The sequence below is a fragment of the Cervus canadensis genome, chromosome 20, assembly GCF_019320065.1.
Source record: "Cervus canadensis isolate Bull #8, Minnesota chromosome 20, ASM1932006v1, whole genome shotgun sequence".
NCBI classification, from domain to species: domain Eukaryota; kingdom Metazoa; phylum Chordata; class Mammalia; order Artiodactyla; family Cervidae; genus Cervus; species Cervus canadensis.
This window is the reverse complement of record NC_057405.1, coordinates 3,211,360-3,232,114: the sequence shown is the minus strand read 5'-3', so window position 1 is coordinate 3,232,114 and position 20,755 is coordinate 3,211,360. Positions and strand designations below refer to the sequence as shown.

Below are 20,755 nucleotides of genomic sequence, written 5' to 3'. Positions count from 1 at the left end.
CCACATGGTAGAAGGAGCACCCCAAAATGGCTGCAGCCAGTGTCTGTGTTCCCAGAATGAGATCTAGTTTCCTCCTGCCTCTCTGGGAGACTCTCCAAGATTGGCAAGTGGGTCTGACCCTGGCTCCTTTCAGATCACTGCTCCTGCCCTGGGTCCCAGAGCAGGTGAAACTCTATGTGTGCCCTTTAAGAGTGGAGTCTGTATTTTCCAGAGCCCTCGGGGTCTCCCAAAAGTAAGCACCGCTGGCCTTCAAAGCCAAACTTTCCGGGGCCTCGTCTTTCCCGTGCAGGACTCTCAGGCTGGGGAGACTGATGTGGGGCCCAGTTCCCTCTGCCCTCGAGGAGAACCTCTCAGTTATAATTGCTCTCCCGTTTGTGGGTTGCTCACCCGAGGGTACGGTCTCCACTGTACTGCAACTCCACCCCTCCTACGTGTCTTGTTGTGACTCCTTCTTTGTATTTTATGGAAGGTCTTTTCTGGCAGGTTCTGGTCTTTCTCATCAACAGTGTCTCTGTGAATAGTTGTAATTTTGGTGTGTCCTTGAGAGGAGGAGGCTTTACAAATAGTTGTGGAAAGAAGAGAAGTGAAAAGCCAAGGAGAAAAGGAAAGATGATATACCTATTTGAATGCAGAGTTCCAAAGAATAGCAAGGAGAGATAAGAAAGCCTTCCTCAGTGATCAATGCAAAGAAATAGTGAAAAAAATAGAATGGGAAAGACTAGAGATCTCTTCAAGAAAATTAAAGATACCAAGGGAACATTTCATGCCCCTTGGGCTTAATAAAGGACAGAAATGGTATGGACCTAACAGCAGCAGAAGATATTAAGAAGAGGTGGCAAGTATACACAGAAGAACTGTACAAAAAAGATCTTCACGACCCAGATAATCACGATGCTGTGATCACTCACACTCACCTAGAGCCAGACATCCTGGAATGTGACGTCAAATGGGCCTTTGGGAGCATCACTACGAACAAAGCTAGTGGAGGTGATAGAATTCCAGTTGAGCTATTTCAAATCCTGAAAGATGATGCTATGAAAGTGCTGCACTCAATATGCCAGCAAATTTGGAAAACTCTGCAGTGGCCACAGGACTGGAAATGGTCAGTTTTCATTCCAATCCCGAAGAAAGGCAATCCCAAAGAGTGCTCAAACTACCGCACTGTTGCACTCATCTCACATGCTAGTAAAGTAATGCTCAAAATTCTCCAAGCCAGGCTTTAACAATATGTGAACCGTGAACTTCCAGATGTTCAAGCTGGTTTTAGAAAAGGCAGAGGAACCAGAGATCAAATTGCCAACATCTGCTGGATCATCGAAAGAGCAAGAGAGTTCCAGAAAAATATCTATTTCTGCTTTATTGACTGTGCCAAAGCCTTTGACTGTGTGGACCACAATAAACTGTGGAAAATTCTGAAAAAGATGGGAATACCAGACCACCTGACCTGCCTCTTGAGAAACATGTATGCAGGTCAGGAAGCAACAGTTAGAACTGGACATGGAACAACAGACTGGTTGCAAATAGGGAGAGTATGTCAAGGCTGTATATCGTCACCCTGCTTATTTAACTTATATGCAGAGTACATCATGAGAAACGCCGGGATGGAGGAAGCACAAGCTGGAATCAAGATTGCTGGGAGAAATATCAATAAGCTCAGATATGTAGATGACACCACCCTTCTGGCAGAAAGCGAAGAAAACCTAAAGAGCCTCTTGATGAAAGTGAAAGAGGAGAGTGAAAAAGTTGGCTTAAAGCTCAACATTCAGAAAACTAAGATCATGGCATCCGGTTCCATTACTTCATGGCAAATAGATGGGGAAACAGTAGAAAGAGTGGCTGACTTTATTTTTGGGGGCTCCAAAATCACTGCAGATGGTGACTGCAGCCATGAAATTAAAAGACGCTTTCTCCTTGGAAGGAAAGTGATGACCAACCTAGACAGCATATTAAAAAGCAGAGACATTACTTTGTCCACAAAGGTCTGTCTAGTCAAAGCTATGGTTTTTCCAGTAGTCATGTATGGATGTGAGAGTTGGACTATAAAGAAACTTGAGCACTGAAGAATTGATGCTTTTGAACTGTGGTGTTGGAGAAGGCTCTTGAGAGTCCCTTGGACTGCAAGGAGATCCAACTAGTCTATCCGAAAGCAGATCAGTCCTGGGTGTTCATTGGAAGGATGTTGAAGCTGAAACTCCAATACTTCAGCCACCTGATGCGAAGAGCTGACTCATTTGAAAAGACCCTGATGCTGGGAAAGATTGAGGGCAGGAGGAGAAGGGGACGACAGAGGATGACATGGTTGGAAGGCATCATCAATTCAATGGACATGGGTTTGGGTAGACTCCGGCAGTTGCTGATGGATAGGGAGGCCTGGCGTGCTGCGGTTCATGAGGTCACAAAGAGCCGGACACGACTGAGCAACTGAACTGAACTGAAGTGAGAGGAGGTGAGCTCAGGGTGTTCCTACTCCACCAATCCTGGAGACTCCTTCATTCTTGAGGCTTTTAAATAAGGTGATTTGTCTTGGAGAATTTGCTTGTGTGTATCATTGCAGTTAGGGTAACTGTCCCAACCAAGGCAGGGGTTGTCAAGTCCAAACTGACCTACAAACATGGAGCTGTCAGAACCTCTGTTTGGCTGACTCTACTGTCCAGAGCTTTCTGCCCTCATGTTGTGGCACCATTGATGTCAGAAGCTTGTCCTTAAAAGTCCATATGAATAGAAAGTTAACTTTTTATGGAAGTCGACGTGTAGCCATTCTGTCTCACTAGTTTGGAACTTTTACAAATGTCATCTTTAGTTCATTCATAGCTTGTAGTTGGAAAAATTCATGATTTATACCAAAGACAACATTATAAACATCTAAAAAATGGGCACAATTACAAGATTAAGGTAGCTTTCCCTGTGGCAATATATGGTAACTAGAATGTTAGAAATCAAGGAACTTCATTCACCTCCCATCACTCAATCTTGCTCCTATCTGGGTCTTAACTTTTTTAATAAATGGCATTACCATACATCTAGTTACCCAAATCAAATATCTGGTAGTAATCGTTTCACTGAACATTCATGTTAATTAAGCTTTCAATAAATTCTGATCTATTCTACCTCCAAAATTTGTATAAAATCTATCCACTTCTCTATTCATTCCATTTATGAACTGCTAAAGTGATCTGTTATTTATGTTTCCATCCTGAAATCTACAATCCATTTTTCCCACATCAGCCAGAATATGTACATCAGTTACTGGCTACTGTGTAACAAACCAACCCATGAGTTAATGGCTTTAAAAAACCAACTGTTCTTTATCAACATTTGCTCATGATTATGTGAGTTGCCTGGCATGGTTCAGCCAGAATAACAAGTCTGTGTTTCACGCAGAGTGAGCTGAACTTGCTCATGTGGCTGCGACTGGGGCTGGAGAATCTAAGAGAGTGTCAGCCACGTGCCTGGCCCCTCAGATGGATGGCTGGCATGCTGGGGCCTCTTTACTCCTGTGCTCCGGCATCTCTCAGGGCCTCTCTGTCATGGGCCTCGCCAGTAAGCTAGCCTAGGCTTCTTTTCAAGGTGGCTCAAGGCACCAAGAAAGTGCAAAAAAGAAGCAACACGGTCTTTTCTGACCCAACCTCAGATGCTGCATTCTGTTGGTTAAGGCAAGTCACAGAGCCTGCCCACACTCAAAAGGAGGGAAAACAGGAGGGCGGAGGGGCGGAGGCACATGTGCAGAGGGTCTGTGGGATGACACGATGGTTGTGGCCATCTTTGGAACAATCAACCAGCGTGGACGTTTAGAAATGTAAGCCATGCGTCTCACCTCCCTTCTGAAAACTCTTCAGTGCTTCAGTGGCACCTGGAATAAAGTCTAAACTCTTTATCCTGGTGGAAAAGACGACCTGTTTCTCAGCCCGCCGCCCTCCTCCGCTCTCATCACATTGACATCTTGTCCCTCCAATACCAAACACTCTCACTTCTCCTTGGTTTTTCCAACCGTGGAGATACCTTCCAGGGGAACACGCCCCACTCCGACTTTCACTTTGCTCTCTGTCCCTTTTTCATGGTCAACTTAAATGTCAACTTTTTTTTTTTTAATTTATTTTTATTTATTTGGCTCTGCCTGGTCTTATTTGCCACGCATGGTACCTTTGATGTTGCATGTAGGAAATTCTTAGCTGTGGCACGTGGGATCTAGTTCCCTGACCAAAGATCAAACCTGGACTCCCTGCATTGGGAACTCAGAGTCTTAGCCACTGGCCCACCACGGCAGTCACCGTCTTTGAAAAGTCTTCTCTGGTGATCCCATCTAAATCAGATTGCTTCTTTCATCCCCAGTCACTCTCTGGCCTCTGTTTACCTCTTCAAAGCACAGCCCTAAACGTATAATTGTCTTTATGTTCATTTAAAAAAATATTTGTAGACTATTAAAAGAGATGAAGTTATCAAGTAGAAATCTCTATAATGGCTCCAAATATGTTTGCACATTAAAGCAGCGTGTTTCTCTCTGTAGAGGGAAGCCAAGAGACTCTGGGCGGGGTGGGAGGAGAGACTAACATCACTGGAGATTCTTTTATGCTGTTTGACTCTTCACCATGTGCATGTTCATATCATGTCAAAACACTACTTTAATAAAATATAATTTTATAATACACTTTATAAAATATAATAAAAAATAATGGTTTGCCTCAGTGGAAATGATTTAATGATTTATAACAATTTCATCAGGGAATCAGCTGTCTTAGGGGAACCAGAGACTCTGAGGTGCCCTCTTGAAAAACTTGGCTTTCCTAGATAAGCAGGAGTCCAGCAAGATTCTGTAAATGGCTCTTTCCTTTGTTTGCTTCAAGAGAGAATTAATGGCTTTAAATACGTATTTAAAAGAAAGCCTGAAAGGCTTTCAACATGTAAACCCCGGGAACCAGGCACAATGCCATCAGATGCCTCAGAATGCCCTAAGATGCAGGCTGCATGCTGCATGTAATTGCTCGCCCTATTCAGGACTGCAATTATTCTGCCTAAATTGTACAGGTCTCTTTTAAATAGCTCTTACATTCCTTGTCACAAGGCATCTAACTGGTAACAGCAAAATAGTTCACTAAAATAAGGGCACAAACTTCTGGCCTTTAAAATTCAAATTTTAAACAAAAATAACACTTAGATGTTATACTTTAATTCAGCATATAAACCAGATAGGGAACAAAATCATTTGCTATTGGTGTTCCTCATAAAAGGTCTGATGATGGTCAACAATTGTATTATGACAAGTAATTTACTAATGAAGCTTTTCAATTTTTCTTTTTTCCCTTCCCTTCAGCGAATCCTGTAAATTAACGGCCTGAAACGACAGACTCGTTCTTGAGTGTCTGTGTGTGTGTTGCTTCTTTACCTAGAAGACTGGGAGCCCTTTCTCCTTTCAGTTTCAGGCCGTCATGTAACTGACTTTAGCTTTTTCCTTTGTTAAATAGGAATAAGATCTAGTGACCTGCTGTATTCCAAAATAGTATCACCATCTACTTCATGTGATACCTTGGGAGAATTTTTCTTATCTGTAAATTAAGAACAATAATATTACTTAATGGGAATATTTTGAAGATCATATTATTTTGGAAGAGTGCCTCTTATTCATGGAAAATAATAAATATTAGTTGGAAAATTCTGGCAAAAGACAAAGCTCCTCTTTCACGATGCTATAAAGTTAAAGAGTTATTTAGAAAGGGTTAGCAAAAATGTGTGCTAAGTTGCTTCAGTCATGTCTTACTCTCTGCAACCCCATGGACTGTAGCCCACCAGGGTCCTCTGTCCATGGGATTTTCTGGCCAAGAACACTGGAGTGGGCTGCCGTTTCCTCTTCCAGGGATCATCCCATCCCAGGGATCGAACCCGAGTCTCTTGCGTCTCCTGCATTGGCAGGCACGTTCTTTACCATTGGTGCCACCTGGGAAACCCTAGAAAAAATAGAATAAGCATTTAATAATCATTTTACTATAATTCCTTCACATCTTCAGGCAGTCCTGAAAGGATAAAGACCTGAGGGTCATCATCTCTTGCATGATGCAGTTGCGCTCAGCCTAGTTGCACTCTTGTAGGGCATGGTTCATATTTTACCTCACTGTGGCATTTCCCAGAGCTCAGATTAAGTAAAAAAATTTGATTTCCACTTCTTCCTGAAGTTTCTCTCAAAAACACGCCAGGTCTGTGCAGAGACTACTGTGTAACTTCCTCCCTTCTTTTCTTTCATTCATTTCATAAACATTCATTAAGTACCCATCAAGTATGTGGCAGCCTCCCATGGTTACATAGAACATGAGTACCTTCAGAGACAAAGCCTCACCTTCCTGGGCTCGCTCTCCCGGGAAGACGCCCGGAGCCCGAGCTCCAGGCCAGAGTGATGGAGGCGGTAGCCTGCTCACCAAGGAGATCCCACCCCGAGTGGCTCAAAGGCTTTCAGTGTTTCGTGTCTTTCATTTAAAAGAAAAATCTTTTGGTGGTGCCGTGCAGCACGTGGGATCTTACTCCCTGACCGGAGATCGAGCCAGCACCCCTTCTCTGCGTTGGAAATTCAGAAGCTCAACTTGACCGCCAGGGAAGTCCCAGTGTCTTTCCATTTTTATTTAAATTCTGAAAGAAACCATACATACTTTTACAATTTAAAAACTTCTAAGGTGTTTTTGAACCTATTTCTTTTTTTAATTAATTTTTTTAATTGAAGGATAATTGCTTTTCAGAATTTCGCTGTTTTCTGCCAAATCTCAACATGAATCAGCCATAGGTATACATATGTCCCCTCCCTTTTGACTCTCCCTCCCGTCTCCCGCCCCGTCCCCCCTCTAGGTTGATACAAGCCCCTGTTTGAGTTTGCTGAGCCACACAGCAAATTCCCATTGGCTAGCGATTTTACACATGGTGATGTGAGTTTCCAAGTTACTCTTTCCTCAGCCTGTTCCTTATCTGAAAGCTGACAGTATTGAGATAAGGAAAAAGCAATAAAGATGTTTCCTGTTCTGTTTGCTCCTACTTCGTCAATACTGTACATTTCTGAAGCAACAGGGAATTTGTTTATTTATTTATTATTGGCTGCGCCGGGTCTTTGTTGCTGCACGCAGGCTTTCTCTAGTTTCAGGGAGCAGGGGCTACTCTTCCATGAGGCATGAGGGCTCAGTGGATGAGGCACATGGGTTTAGTTGCTCCGAAGCATGTGGGATCTTCCCGGACCAGGGATCGAACCGGCACCCCCTACCTTGGCAGGCAGATTCTTAACCACTGGACCACCAGGGAAATTCCAGGACAGTATTTGAATCTCTTAAACCTTTATATGACTCTTATCTACCTTTGGGTGGAGCATTAACTGAGGATTTGACTTTTGATTTTTTTTGACAGATTTTTTTTTTCCCCTCAAGAAAGGTCTAATTCTCAAATGTTCTATTGAGTATAGCGCTCCAATCTACTGCGGATGTTCTGTAAACCCCCCTTGTAGGATTACTCACTTGAGGGAAGGGAGAGGGCCCTCAGGTATCTTGCTCTTTCTTGGTCTCAGGCAAAGAAGGGCTTTTGGCTTAGGAATTGTCCTGCCTGAACCCCTGGCTCCCCAGGGCACACACACTCAACAACCAGCCCAAAAGATGTCCTACCTGTCTGGACTGACCTTGGACTGGCTTCTGAACTTGTAGAGCCTTCTGCAGTTTGAATCAGGCCCGGTCAACAGCTCCTCAGGCTGGTGATTTGTTCTGGGATAACCAGAAGTCTTAAACCCACTCTGTAAGAGCCTCCCTCCCAGGTACAGAGGAAGATGTGGATGAAACAGAGTGGATGAAAATAGACTAGGAAAATTGCCCCTAAATAACTTCCTCTGATAAAAGCAGATAGAGCCTGCTTGTGCTGGTACACTTCTTGCCCTCCCCCCACCAGTGGAACCCCTCTCTGCCCTCCCTACCCTACCTCTGTGTCCCCGACTAGGTTCCAGGCTCTCCAGCCCTCTGGGGTCCAGGTGGCTTTGGCCAATGGAAAGCTCTTGGGGGAGACTGGAGAATGGGACGGGAGAGAGGTCAGGGTGCTCCTTCCCACCGCTGTCCCGGTAACACGATGGGGCTCCGGCCGTGGCTGCTTCCTCATCAGCTCTAGCTCCTGTTGGTGCCCCTTGTCCAGGGCCCTCCTTTTACACCTACTAGTTCAGGGGTGGGAATCTCTTCTCACTGTTACTAATCCCTGTGTGGATTCCTAAACTCTGTCCACATCCTAGGAAATTGTCCCTTTGAATTCAAAAAGCCTTTTCAATTAAAACATTTGCCTGTGCCATCTATTTTTCTCCCGGGAAGGACTTTGACGGACACAGCCATACATGCTACACTGCCTCCTCCTGGAAAATCCCAGGGCCTTTCCCAATTAGAAGCAGCCACCCGCTAGAAGGTGTAGCCGCACCCACCTACAGTTACTGCCAAATCCAGGACAGGAGTCTTGAGTTGCTAGACTGGGATTTCCTCCAGGGCAGCAACACTGTGCTGAGCCTCCATGGAGGCCCCCGCCCTCCCCGCTGAGCCCAGGTCCCTAGGATGGAGCAGGTTCTCCGGCCGAAGTCCCTGCAGAGGCCGCGCCCTGAGGCCCGCAAAGCCTCCAGCCTCCGCGCTCTTCCTCCTCTTCTCTCCACACCGCCTGCTGAGCTGCTGGCACCTGTGGGATCCGGGTCACCCTGCTGGCCAGCTGGTGTCCTTCTCGCTGGGCTTGACAGAAGGAAGTTCATCCACGTGATTTTTTGCAGTCTCCAGAAGGGGCGGGTACAGTTTGTCCTGCGGTGAAACGCTTGCGGAGGAATGCAGGTTTTAGTCTCACCCCCACACTGCCTCCATTCCTGTGCGAGAATTGTCTCCCCTCGCCACTTAACCCCTTCTCTCTTCCCCCTCAAAAAAACCCTTGGAAAATTTTATTTCGGGATTTGGGATTACACCCTATGCAACAATGAGACGGGAGGAGGTGGCTATGAATAGCCTCTTAGTGTATCATACACCTGAGACCTTCCCCCAAACGCTGCAGAGGAATTATTCAGGCCAGTCAGCCACGAGGCATGGTATTTTTACAGAAATGTTTATAGCTGGGTAGGCCTGCTTGGTGACTACAGCAGGTACGTTTTCTCAGCGGGAAGCAGTTTGAACCGCAAATGCGCACTAAAAGGCAATTGCCATGGAGACAGCGCCGCCTCTGCGGTGCATTTCTCCCGAGTTTTCTTCTTGGGGCCCTTCAGCATCCGCGGGGTGTTCCAGGCACGCGGCTCTGAGAGGTGTCTCGGGCGCAGCAGCGTTGGGCGGGGGCAGCCCGCTTGGGACTGGAACCCTCGCCCCGGAGTGAAGCCTGGAGAAGGCCGCCCAAGGTGGGGTGTGTGCGCCGAGGTGGGCGGGGAGAGGGCCCCCCGGCTGTGCGGGCCGCCGGCTCCCCCGCCTGTGCGTGGACCACGTGCAGGAGGGGCGCTTGGGGGCCCCGGGCGCGCAGCCGCGGTGGGTGCCTGCGCCGGAGCCCGGGGCCCCGAGCACCCGGCGTGTGTGCGCGCGCTGCTGGGCGGTGGAGGGCCCCGCGCCGCCCTGCTCCCCCTGAGTGTGTGCGCGCGGCCTCGGCCCAGCGCCCCAACGATCGGTGCCCGCACCCGGGAAAGCGCGCTCGCCCCCGTGCGGGGTGTGTGTGTGAGAGTGTGTGTGTGAGTGTGTGACTGTGTGTCAGGTGACTTGGGTCACGCAGCCTCTCTCTCCCTCCTCGGGGGAGGAACTGCCGCGCTCCGGCTGACTCCTCCGCCGGCGGGCGGGAGAGCGGGCGGGGCGGGGCGAGGCGGGGCGGGGCAGGGGGCTCCGGGCGCGCTGGGAGCCGCCGGACCCAGACCTGGACGCCGACCGCCGCGGGGGGACGCGCGGCCCCCGCCTCCGCCCGCGGACCTCGGGACGGAGCCTCAATTTAGAAATAGGTTGCGAGCCGCAGGCCAGGAGCTTTGGCCGACCCCCCGCCCCCCACCAGGGACCTCCGTCGTCCCCGGGACGGCCGGCCGTGGGCGCGATGAGCCAGGTGCTGGGGAAGCCGCAGCCGGAGGAGGAGGAGGACGACGACGAGGAGGAGGATGAGCTGGTGGGGCTAGCGGACTACGGAGACGGGCCCGACTCCTCGGACGCCGAGCCGGACAGCGGGGCGGAGGAAGGTGAGCGTCGGGTCCACGGCTCGGCCCCTCGCCCGGGGGACCTCGGCCGGCACCCCCGCCGGGCCGGGCGCGCGGGCCGCGGACTTGGAGGGGATCCAGGAGAGCGGAGTTTCGGGGTTGGGGTCGGGAGGGGCGCCGGAGGAGCTGTCGCGAGCTGCAAAATGGGGGAGCCCCGGTGCAGGCAGCGGCGGGGGGACCGGGATCGGTGGAGAGGGCAAAGAGGAGGCGTTTTGACTGGAGGAACGCGCGCTCTCGGGCAGTTCGGAGCTTTCCGTAGGGTCTGGGGGTTGGGGAGGGGAGGGACCGCCCGGCGCGCCCGGGACCTCTCCCTGAATGCTGCTGTCGAAGCAAGGGTCAGATGTCGTGGCTAAAAAAGGCAGCCGGCGGCAGCGTGACTGGCAGGTCGTCGGCAGCTGCGGCTGTCAGTCTTGCCCCGTGTCGCCGCGGGAGGGGTCCAGGGGCCGGCGTGGCGGCCCCGGTGGAGCGGCTGGGGATGCGCCCAGGTGATAAGGCAGTCGCCGAGTGGCCGCGGGTATCCGGAGATCCAGGCAAATACGGTTGTTAGGACACCTTATCTCTGCCAGGTGTCACCACCTGGGCATGGCAGCGCCTGCCCTGGAGTGAGCGCGGGGCGGGGGAATACAGGGCCGCTTAGAAGCAAACTCTTGTTTCCTTTTCAAAAAGCGGGATTTAGCAATTGGCCAGCCTGTGGGGGCTTCCTGCATTTAATTCCTAAAGCCTAAGGAAGTTGAGAGCCTTTTAGGATTCCAGAAAGATTCATCTTTTTTGTTTCCCTCCAAAGCGAGGAAAAAGTCCTTTATTGTAAGGTCATTTGGAAAGGTCAGTAGAATAAAGCTGGTAAACACAACATCTAGGTGAAATTGTCAGCTTCCTAAAGAAAGCACTTAGAATGTTTACTTTAAAGAAATTGTAGGAGGAATTAAACAGTACTTTCTTGACTTGATTTTGAAGAACCTTTATTGAAAATTCATTGAACTTATTTTAAATTTTCCATGCAAACTAAGCCTTTCTCTGGCGGGTGGGAAGGCAGTTTTCAGTATTTTACTTAGGGTAGGTGCTACTTTCAATGAGTCAGAAAGGGAAGAAAGTTAAGTCTTGAGCCTGATAGATGAGAAAGGAGCTTTCCAAGCCACCCTTTTCAGGGTGCCAGCCCCTAGAGAGGTTTTGTGCTAATTCTTCAGTTGCTTAAACACCTGTGCACTTCTGTCTTCTGCATTTCCCATAATTGGGTGTACAGTCTAGCAGGTGGCCACATTTTTGTAGATAAAGGCTTTCCACGCTTTTGTTGGAGTCTCTAGGGCTACTTTTGGTAATTAAATTGTTCAGTCGCTTCATTATTATTCAAATTGCATTTGTCAGCTCCTCCCCTAGATTCTTTGGAGGCTCTGGAGAGATTCGGAATGGGAATGTATTTGCAAGGTATTTGAAAGGGTAGACACACAATAGGGTGCAATTGTGATCCTCTGAAAAAAAGGAAAAGAAATGAGACTATATTAGGGAAGAAAAACCCTGTAATTTGATATTGTCCTGGGGGCCAGAGACAGGGATCCGGGAAATGCTTGAGGCCTGTTTGTTTTTCCTGCAGTTCTTTAAAGGGGCACTTTGCATTTTTGATTTGGGGACTTGAAGTGAATTTAACACTTTAGCTGAGGGGAAGGAATTTCCTGAACTAAGGGCTACCCCAGAGCCAGACGTAGGATGCGCCCCACTGCTCCTAACCCAAGGCAAACCCACCTGTAACTGATGCTTAAGTATCAGAATCTTCCCTTGTGAGATCTTGGGATCAAACTGGAATCTTGCTCTAAAAGCACTGAGTATATTTGTGTGGTGAGAGGAGCACGCATTCCTGAATGAAGCCTGGCCTCTCTCCACCTGATTCTGCTGTGGCTGTGGTTTGTTCTCTGAAGCTTTCCTCCATTATCTTGGGCTCCTGTTCTTTCCAAGTGTTGCTGGCTTGATTTGGGAGTTTAGGCCTGAATGCAGGATCTCTGTCAGAACATTCGCTTTTTCAGTCAGCAGTTCTAGCAAGGACTGTCCCAGACAACTGTCATGCCAGCTGATACGGTCCCTGGGAGCCGGGATGGGGGTGGAGGCGGGGAGTCCTGACTTCTGCTCCTGTGGTCTTCCTTTCTTGAGGCATCAAGGTGCCACCAGATGGTCATTCTGATTTCTAGTGAGCCTTGGGCCCTGTGTTGCTTTATAACCCTGTGTTATTTGGTATTTGGGGTAAATTTTACATTTACAAACTCAAGTAGTGGAAAGTGGGGGTTGGAGAGGAGGACTTATTTTCCCTGAGAAAAGATGAATATGATGCACTTTGAACCATGAGCAAAGCATTTCTCTAATGAATTCCAAACCTTCCTAATGGACTTGGTTTGGTGCCTGAGCTTCACAGTGACATGGGGCTTTTTCCATGAGGTTCAGAACTTTGCCCTGACGTGTGGGATGCAGGTCTGACCAGCATTGCTATGCAAAAGAATGTGATTGAAGGTGGGTCGTGTGATTTTCATTTGCCCTTGGTCTTACGAGGAATCCCCCATCTTATTTTTAAACCGAGTTGCCTGGTACATTTTACTACATTATGCTAAGTTTAAAAATGTTAGTGCAGCTAAGGTGAGCCTTAAACTAAGCTACTTTGGCTTACACTCCACATTTTATTCATGAATAGCAGGAGTGTTCTTAGGTGTAGCCTGGTGGGCTACAGTCCATGGGGTCACAAAGAGTCGGATGCGACTGAGCGACTTCCCTTTCTTTACTTTCTTTCTTTCTTAGGTACTTTAGTTCTGTTAAGGATGGATTTGGCCACTTCTGAACCCTGCCCCCCCGCCCTTTCAGGGTCGTTAATTAGAGATAAGATGAGTCTCACCTTCAACTCCCAGGCTCCAGATAAAACTCCGGAGAGAGGAAGCAATAATTGAACCATTAAAAACAATTGCACCAAAAATAATGGTTACTTTATTTTTTAATTTATTTTTAGACCCATGGACTTTAAGTCTTAAGTAAATTACAGTGCTTTAAAAACTATAATAATAAGGAGAGCAATTAAATGGTCATATTTAATCCGAAAGTGAAATTATTCTTTCCCAAAGTCTCTCCCAATTTTTAAGGAAGATTTGACTAAGCTGACTGCTCACCCGCAGTGCAGCGAAGTGTGGTATTGTTTCCATAGCAGCCTGTGTGCCCTCTCAGGGTCTGAGGAAGTGACAGTTTAGGTGGTTACAGGAGACACAAAAATCCAGAGTCAGCAGGTGATACTTCCCTGATGGGCATAAAAGTAGTGAATCTGGCAGTTCTGCTAATCATTAGTCAGCTTTTTTTTCCTTAAAATAATATTTAAAATTATTAGTGAGTTATTTCTGCTCATTGTTTCTTGAGAGTAAGTAGAATTGTTCTTCTGATCCTCAATCCATGGCTCAGAGATGCCAGGGGACTTTTTTGCAGCCACAAGGCTAGAACTGAGGAGATTTAGGAGAGGGTCGGGTTCATGGAAATAGTAGTCCCTTCTCTTGTCTGTAACGACTTGGGTTGAATACAGCCCTGGGCTAATCTCTTCTGGTTCTGAAAATACAGAGATATATAAGTGTTAGAAGAGATGGAAGCCTCGAATAATTGAAAATGATGTGACCAAGGTCACAGCTTAGGCCCACAGCTTATTCAAATACACATAGTTAGAGAGCATATTTTTATATCAGATGTTTGTGAACATGTCTCAGTGATTCCTGGTGTCATAGAACCTTGGTCCTCTACTTTTACCAGAAATCTCTCCCATTTTAATATTAAAACAGATATGGGGTAGTCTAATGGGGAAAAGATGCAGTAACAGTGAGTTCTGGAGTTCTGGATAAGGGATGTGTCTCAGAGTTCACTCAGCTTTATTCAGTCTCACGGCTCCCCTCCCATAATTTCACTTCCACAGTCACTTCTACTTGCTCATTTTTCTTTCTTCTTCTCTACCTCTTTTATTCATGTATTCCTTACCTTTTTTTTTTTTTTTTTTTCTTTAAAGGCAACTCTTGGGACTTCCTGACAGTCCAGAAGTTAAGACTCCATGCTCCCAACGCTGGGGATGTGGGTTTGATCCCTGGTTGGGGAACTAAGATTTGACATGCCACAGGTGCTACAAAAAAAAAAAAAATTTTTTTTTTTTAAGAAATTTTAAAAAATTTAAAAAGGCAGCTTTTCAATTCTCAAAGAAGGCTTTAAGGCTCTCCTGTGACAGTGGCTTTCCCTGGTTCTGCTGTGACATGCAAGACAAACAGGGTTTTTCACTTCTGGCCTAAAGCGCCCAGATTGCTGGTGGACTTTCTCCTCCTGAGGACCTCTGGGGAAGACTCCAGCTCTGTTCCCTCATGTGTGACATAAACTTGATCGCTCTTAGAGTGATAGTTTGGGGGGAAAAAGAAAAACTCACAAGAATACTTTTCCTTTCTTGCAGAAGCATGGGTAGGTCAGAACGCAGTAGAGATATTTTGTTTGTTTTTCTATTTTGGCTATGTCACATGGCTTTCGGTATCTTAGCTCCCCCTCCAGGGATTGAACCTGGGCCACGGCAGTAAAAGCAGAGTCCTAACCACTGAAGTGCCAGGCAGGGCATTCCCAGAAATGTTATTTTTTTTTTTTTCCAGAAATGTTATTGAATACATATGTAAAGGAAGTATTCGTATATGGAATCATGTTTTTTAGTTTCCTGCCAGTGTGATGTGAGAGGATTTGAGAAAGATTTGATCTTCACATATAAATAAAAGTCACCTTCAAAACCTTTTCTGCCTTTGAAAATATGTATTCTGATTGCATTTAGTTTTCCTTACGAAGTCGTCAGTTAATCAGAGAATAAATCTTCATTGTCTTTTGCATATTCTCTTATTAACAATACTATTTGTATATTTAATTCCTACTTGGGTTGGAATTTCTTACTGGACTTCTGGGTCTTGAATGTGTAAATAGTTCCATTGATCAGAAATATAAAGGACTACAGATAATGATGCAAATAGAAACGATCCCGAGGCCTCTTCCTAAAACCATAAGTGTGTATCAGTAGACCCTTAAGCCCTTGTGGACCCCACAGAATACTAATAGCAAACACATTCTGACTTCCTCAAGGGTGAGTGAGCCTCTCACTGGTCACATTCCACAAAAGACCCTCGCGTTACCGAGGCTTGGGCTGGGGGAGAAAGAAAAAAAGACCAGTGGGTGTGGGTGTGGGGGTGTGTGTGTGTGTGTGTGTGTGTGTATGTGTGTACACTCTGACAGAAACTGATAGAGGAGATGAGGCTCGTGGGCTCTGATAGATGTGTGGGCATTACACAGCTAGCAAGCGGGCAAGCCTGGATTTGAACCCCAGTCTGGCACTAACGGGCTTCCCTGATGTCTCAGGAGTAAAGACTCTGCCTGCAATGCGGGAGACCCAGGTTCCATCTCTGGGTCGGGAAGATGCCCTGGAGAAGGAATGACAACCCACTCCAGTATTCTTTCCGGAGAATCCCAGGCACAGAGGAGCCCGGGCGGCTACAGTCCATGGGGGTCACAAGGAGTCAGACAAGACTGAGCGACTCACTCCACTCCACTGTGGCATTAACACAGTACTTTTTCAACCATTCCATTTGCTACCGCAGTATCCTAATCCTTTCGTTAAATCTTTGCTTTATTTTCCAGTTTTGGGTCTGTTCAAAGGTGTCACCTCTTGGAGAACTTTCCTTAATAATAATAGCTCTTAGTTGTCAGGTCCATCAGAATTTAGGAAATGCGTTTCAGACAATGCCTTGTCCTCCCCAGGAAGTCAGGGTCAACCCTGTCAGAACCTCAGTTCCCATTTTCCTGACTTCTGGTCCCTTCTTTGTTGTGAACATTCCCAGCCCACAGGATCAGCCTGATGTGGCCCCACGCAGCCCAGCCCCGGAGTCCCTGATCCATCTTTCTCCCTTCCATAGGTTTTGACCGGGCTCTGCCACTTCAGGGTTAAGTCATTAGCCTGAAGGTGTTAGAGGCTAACACGGGCCGGTTAGATAACTCCTCCTCATAATGCTACCCCCTGGGTGACTGAGTTTCCCTGGGATCGCCCGTAGTCTAGTTATAAAGCTCCGTCTGCTGTTTGTGAAATCGGATATCATGACCCAGTGGAAGATAGGTAGGTATGTTCAGTGCCCTTGACCACAGTGGATAAGCTTTACTTGGGCATAAAACTCACCTCCTTGATACCTAAGTGCTGGGCAGGACCAAAGTCAGATGTGGAGTTTCTTCTTAAAGTTTCAGTTCACATTCTGCTTACTTTCTTTTCTTTTTAAAAAAATATCTTTGGCTGCACTGCACAGCATGTAAGATCTTAGTTCTGCAACAAGACCCCAGTGGACGCATGGAGTCTTAAGCACTGGACCACCAGGGAAGTCCCATCAATCCCTTTCATTTCATCGTCCCAACCAGTGAATGTCTATTGAGTGTTTATTACGGTAAACACTGAGGGCTTAGTTTTCACGTCTGACAAAGGATGAATGTTACCAGTTTGAGGATTAGAGATGACACTGTGCTTTGTAGGTGGTCTGTAAATGGTAACCCTTGGTGATAAGAGGTTGGAACAGGTTGGTTTGAGCCGTTTCACTGTGAACAAGCCTCAAACCTCTCCAATGTGCTCTCACCCTCAGTCAACAAGATCAGGGGCAAAACGGACCAATAAAGCATAGACCATCTCAGCAACCTGCGTTACCACTTCAGACCTTCTTACACCGTCATAGTTGTATTGCCTTCTGAGGCCCAGTCTGTTCCTCATCTGAGCCATAGGCCAACAGACACCCTGGACTCAACGGCTTCAGATCCCTGTTCAGCCTCGTTGCCTTTACAGCTTGATGAGTGGGCCCTTGTTCACTTGATCTTCCAGATTGGGGACCTGGGATTTCTTTTTCCCTTGTCCCCTGTGTTCAGAGGATCACTGAGTATTATTGAGTGAATTTAAGCTTCTCATGGATCCATTCCTTCTGCCCATTTCCAAATTCGTCTCATTTGTGTTTCTAGAACAACCTCCTTCTTATTGTCAGGGAGGAAAAACTCTTAGGTTCTGAATTGGAGTCCTGCAAATTAAACTGACGAAAGATACGAACAAGAGAAAAATAGGTTTAGTTAAGTACTGATGCATGTGAGTTCACAAAAATTCAACTCAAGGAGGCAGTTAGAATTTGGGACTTATATACCATCTTAAGAGAGGAGGAGGAGAGGTAGAGGGACACTTCTGAGAGAAATAAATGACTTCAAAGGGGACGGGGAAAGGGGTTTGGTGACATTCTCTGGGTGTACCCGACTTCTTTTTGTCTCAGTCTCCAAACAAAGAAGGTGAGAGTTGCTCCTGGGGAGGAGATTTTTGACAATTGAGTTCTTTGGGGGAGGATCTGCTTTGCGCAGAAAAAGGATTTCAAGAACTCCAGTGCCTTTAGCTCAAAACTTTTTTTCAAGCCATAGTGGCTTATTCTAGAATTCTTCGCAGTCCCCACGCTGACCCCCTTAAGTGGGGTGAGTCTCTGGAATGCACTTCCTGATCATGTTGTGTGTGTGTCTTTGTGGCTCACTTGTGTCCGATTCTGCGACTACATGGACTGTAGTCCTCCAGGCTCCTCTGTCCATGGGATTCTCCAGACGAGGATACTGGAGTGGGTTGCCATTTCCTTCTCCAGGGGCTCTTCCCAACCCAAGGATCGAACCCGGGTCTCCTACATTACAGGCAGACTCGTTACTGACTGAGTCGCCAGGGAAGCCCCTGATCCTGTGAGTCTGTCTTTTAAAATCCTTAGTGATTTCCTCATCACTGTGAGAGTAAAATCCAAAGTTCCCTGCATTTCATTCGCGACTTAGCCTGTTAACCTCTCAACTAATTTATTTAATGGTATTTATTGGGCTCACACCACGTGCTACCAGGTTTTTTGCCTATGTATATGTAAGACAGACAATAAACAAGAAACAAGACAAACATATAAAGTAGATAATTTTGTATAGTGAAGTCCTATGAAGAAGACACAGGGATATCAGGAAGTGATGGGACCCGTTGAGGCCAGAGGAGGTGAAATTGCCCCTGGGCTGGGTGGGAGGAGGAGCCCGGGGAGGCCTGGGGAAAGCGGAGCGAGTGGAGGCCCGAAGATGAGGAAGCAGAAGGCCGGTGTGCCTGCCGGACGGGGGAACCGGTAGGGAGGATGAACCGGGCGTGGGATGAGAGGGCAGCCCACCCAGGGCCTTTTAGGGAAAGAAGGCATTCGGATTTTATTCTGAGTTCTATGGGAGGCCTCTGGAGAGTGGACAGGCGTTTCTTGTTCCTTAAGCTCCAGGAAGGCCAGGTTTCTTCCTGCCACGACCTCTCCCTCATACATCTCTTTTACGCCTCCTCGCCTAGAAGACCCAGATGTGATTTCTCCAGGGAGCCTTCTTGCTGAACCCATAACACCTAGATAGCAGTGCCTTGTAGAGCTGACAGTTTTTCTTGTCTGTTTTCCTCTCTAATCACTAAGAAATGAAGCTTTTCTTTGTGTCTGCAGCCCCGGCTCAGCCCTGTCGAACTTGGCAGACGTTCAGGGAACCTTTATGAAACGGGAACAAACTGCCCTCTTGTAAATTTCACCTCACTCGGGCAACTTCCTGCAAACCCCCACCGACACTTTTAAAGAGCCCTTTCTGGGGTCCCAGCTCTAGTCCCAGATTTTTTCTGTAGTTCCTTTCTGATTTTCCTTAAAATACATAAGGAAATACATAATGGCCCTCTCATTGTTGTGTTCAAAGCAGCTCTTCTTCATTCTCTTTAACGGATCACTTTCCTCAGGTGATTCTTATCAAACTTGAGCAAGTGAGTGAAGCTCGGGGAAATGTGATGAGGGGTGGAGGGCAGCCCTCTGCAGGAGACCCACGGGTGTTTCCTTTTATGATGGGACCTCCTGACTACCCGTCCCAGAGTAGAAAGAGATCCTCTGAGGCCCCTTAGGATTTCAGAAGCAGGGATGTTTGAGAGAGTGGGGGAGGATTAGAAGGAAGATTTTTTGCCAGCAGGCTTTTCTTTTTTTGACTGAGCCATGTAGCATGTAGGATCTTAGTTCCCTGAGCAGGGATCAAACTCGTTCCCCCTACGGTGAAAATGTGGAGTCTTTTAACTACTGGACCACCAGGGTAGTCTCGTCAGCAGGCTTTTCTGATGTAAGAAACCTCCCCTGATCAACAGCAGTGGCATACACAACTTTCTGACCGTGGGTCCACAATAAAAAAAATGCACTTATATTGTGAAACAGCACCCACCTACGTATAAGTAAATGTAAGCGTTTCCCCAGCAGCACTTACTCTGGTCATGCGTAACACACTCTGGTATTTTCTAGTCGTCTTTTGTCTTCGTTGCACTTTTAGTTGAATGCCAGCTGATTGGTGGCTAAGGCCCTGGACGAGGGCGCTAGTACATACCAGTCCTGTGACCTTGGGCCGGTTCATTGCCCCAGGTTCCTCAGGGGTAGAACAGACTTGTTCTTCCTCGTTGGGTGGGTAAAGTTTGTAGGCATGTCTAGCGAGGTCCCTGGCACGCAGTGTATTACGGTACTTGCCAGTTAAAGACGGGCTTCCAAGGTGGCTCAGTGGGAAAGCGTCCACCTGCCAATGCCAGAGACGTGGGTTTCGTCCCTGGGTCGGGAAGATGCCCTGCAGTATGTGTGCTAAGTCGTGTCCAGCTCTTTGCGACCCCAGGGACGGTAGCCCGCCAGGCTCCTCTGACCATGGCATTTTCCAGGCAAGAATACTTGGACTGGGTAGCCATTTCCTCCTCAGGGGGATCCTCCCGACCCAGGGACTGAACCCGAGTCTCCTGCATTGGCAGGTGGATTCTTTACCACTAGCGCCACCCAGGAAGCCTGCCCTGGAGGAGGAAATGGCAACCCACTCCAGTATTCTTGCCTGGGAAATGCCATGGACAGAGGAGCCTGGCGGGCTACGGTCCCTGGCGTCGCAAAGAGCTAGACGCGACTTAGCAACTAAACAGCCATAGTTAACTATGATAAAATGCATCTGCATGGGGGTCAGTGTAGGGGTCTCTACAGAGTTGATGGTGTACTTGCTGATCTGACTCACCGTTTCCCAGCTGTTTGTAGTTGGCGGCACATGCTTGAATTTGGCCAGGAGAAGGAAATGCTTCCAGCTGTGTGTGTGTATTATAACCATGTGTATATTTCACTTCCCAGCCAGTCTGTGTATGTAAACACACATGCACATCCCCTCCCCTTCCCACAATGGTCTCCATCACCTCCACATTCTCCCAGGAGGAAGAGAGCCCGCCTGCAGGGCAGCGCTGTCAGTGATCATGGCACATAGGGTCTTGCAGACCCTGCTGAAGAGAAGTTAAAATCTGCACCTACGTCCAGCAGTGTAAACTGAGAAGAGATGAAGACATCTATAAGCACTGAAATATTTTTGTGGTCATACATAATTTAATGTGATGCACCTGTTTTATATTTTGAGAAGCTTATTCTTCTATTTTAAAAAATTGAAAAAAATAAAAAATTGATACGCAACTGTGCTTTTCTAACAAGAACCATACTATTCTGTTACATTCTGTCTACCTCTCTCTCAGCA

The 20,755-nt window shown here is 47.3% G+C and overlaps 1 protein-coding gene across 1 annotated transcript in view; it reads left to right on the top strand.

The window, feature by feature from the left end:
* Nucleotides 1-9,763: 9,763 nt before the first annotated feature.
* RRAGD (Ras related GTP binding D) overlaps nt 9,764-20,755 on the top strand; it is a 34,187-nt gene continuing 23,195 nt past the window's right edge. The window contains exon 1 of the mRNA XM_043439472.1: nt 9,764-10,163. Coding sequence (XP_043295407.1) covers nt 10,024-10,163 — 140 coding nt within the window. The 5' untranslated portion in view covers nt 9,764-10,023. The remainder of the gene's footprint in view (nt 10,164-20,755) is intronic.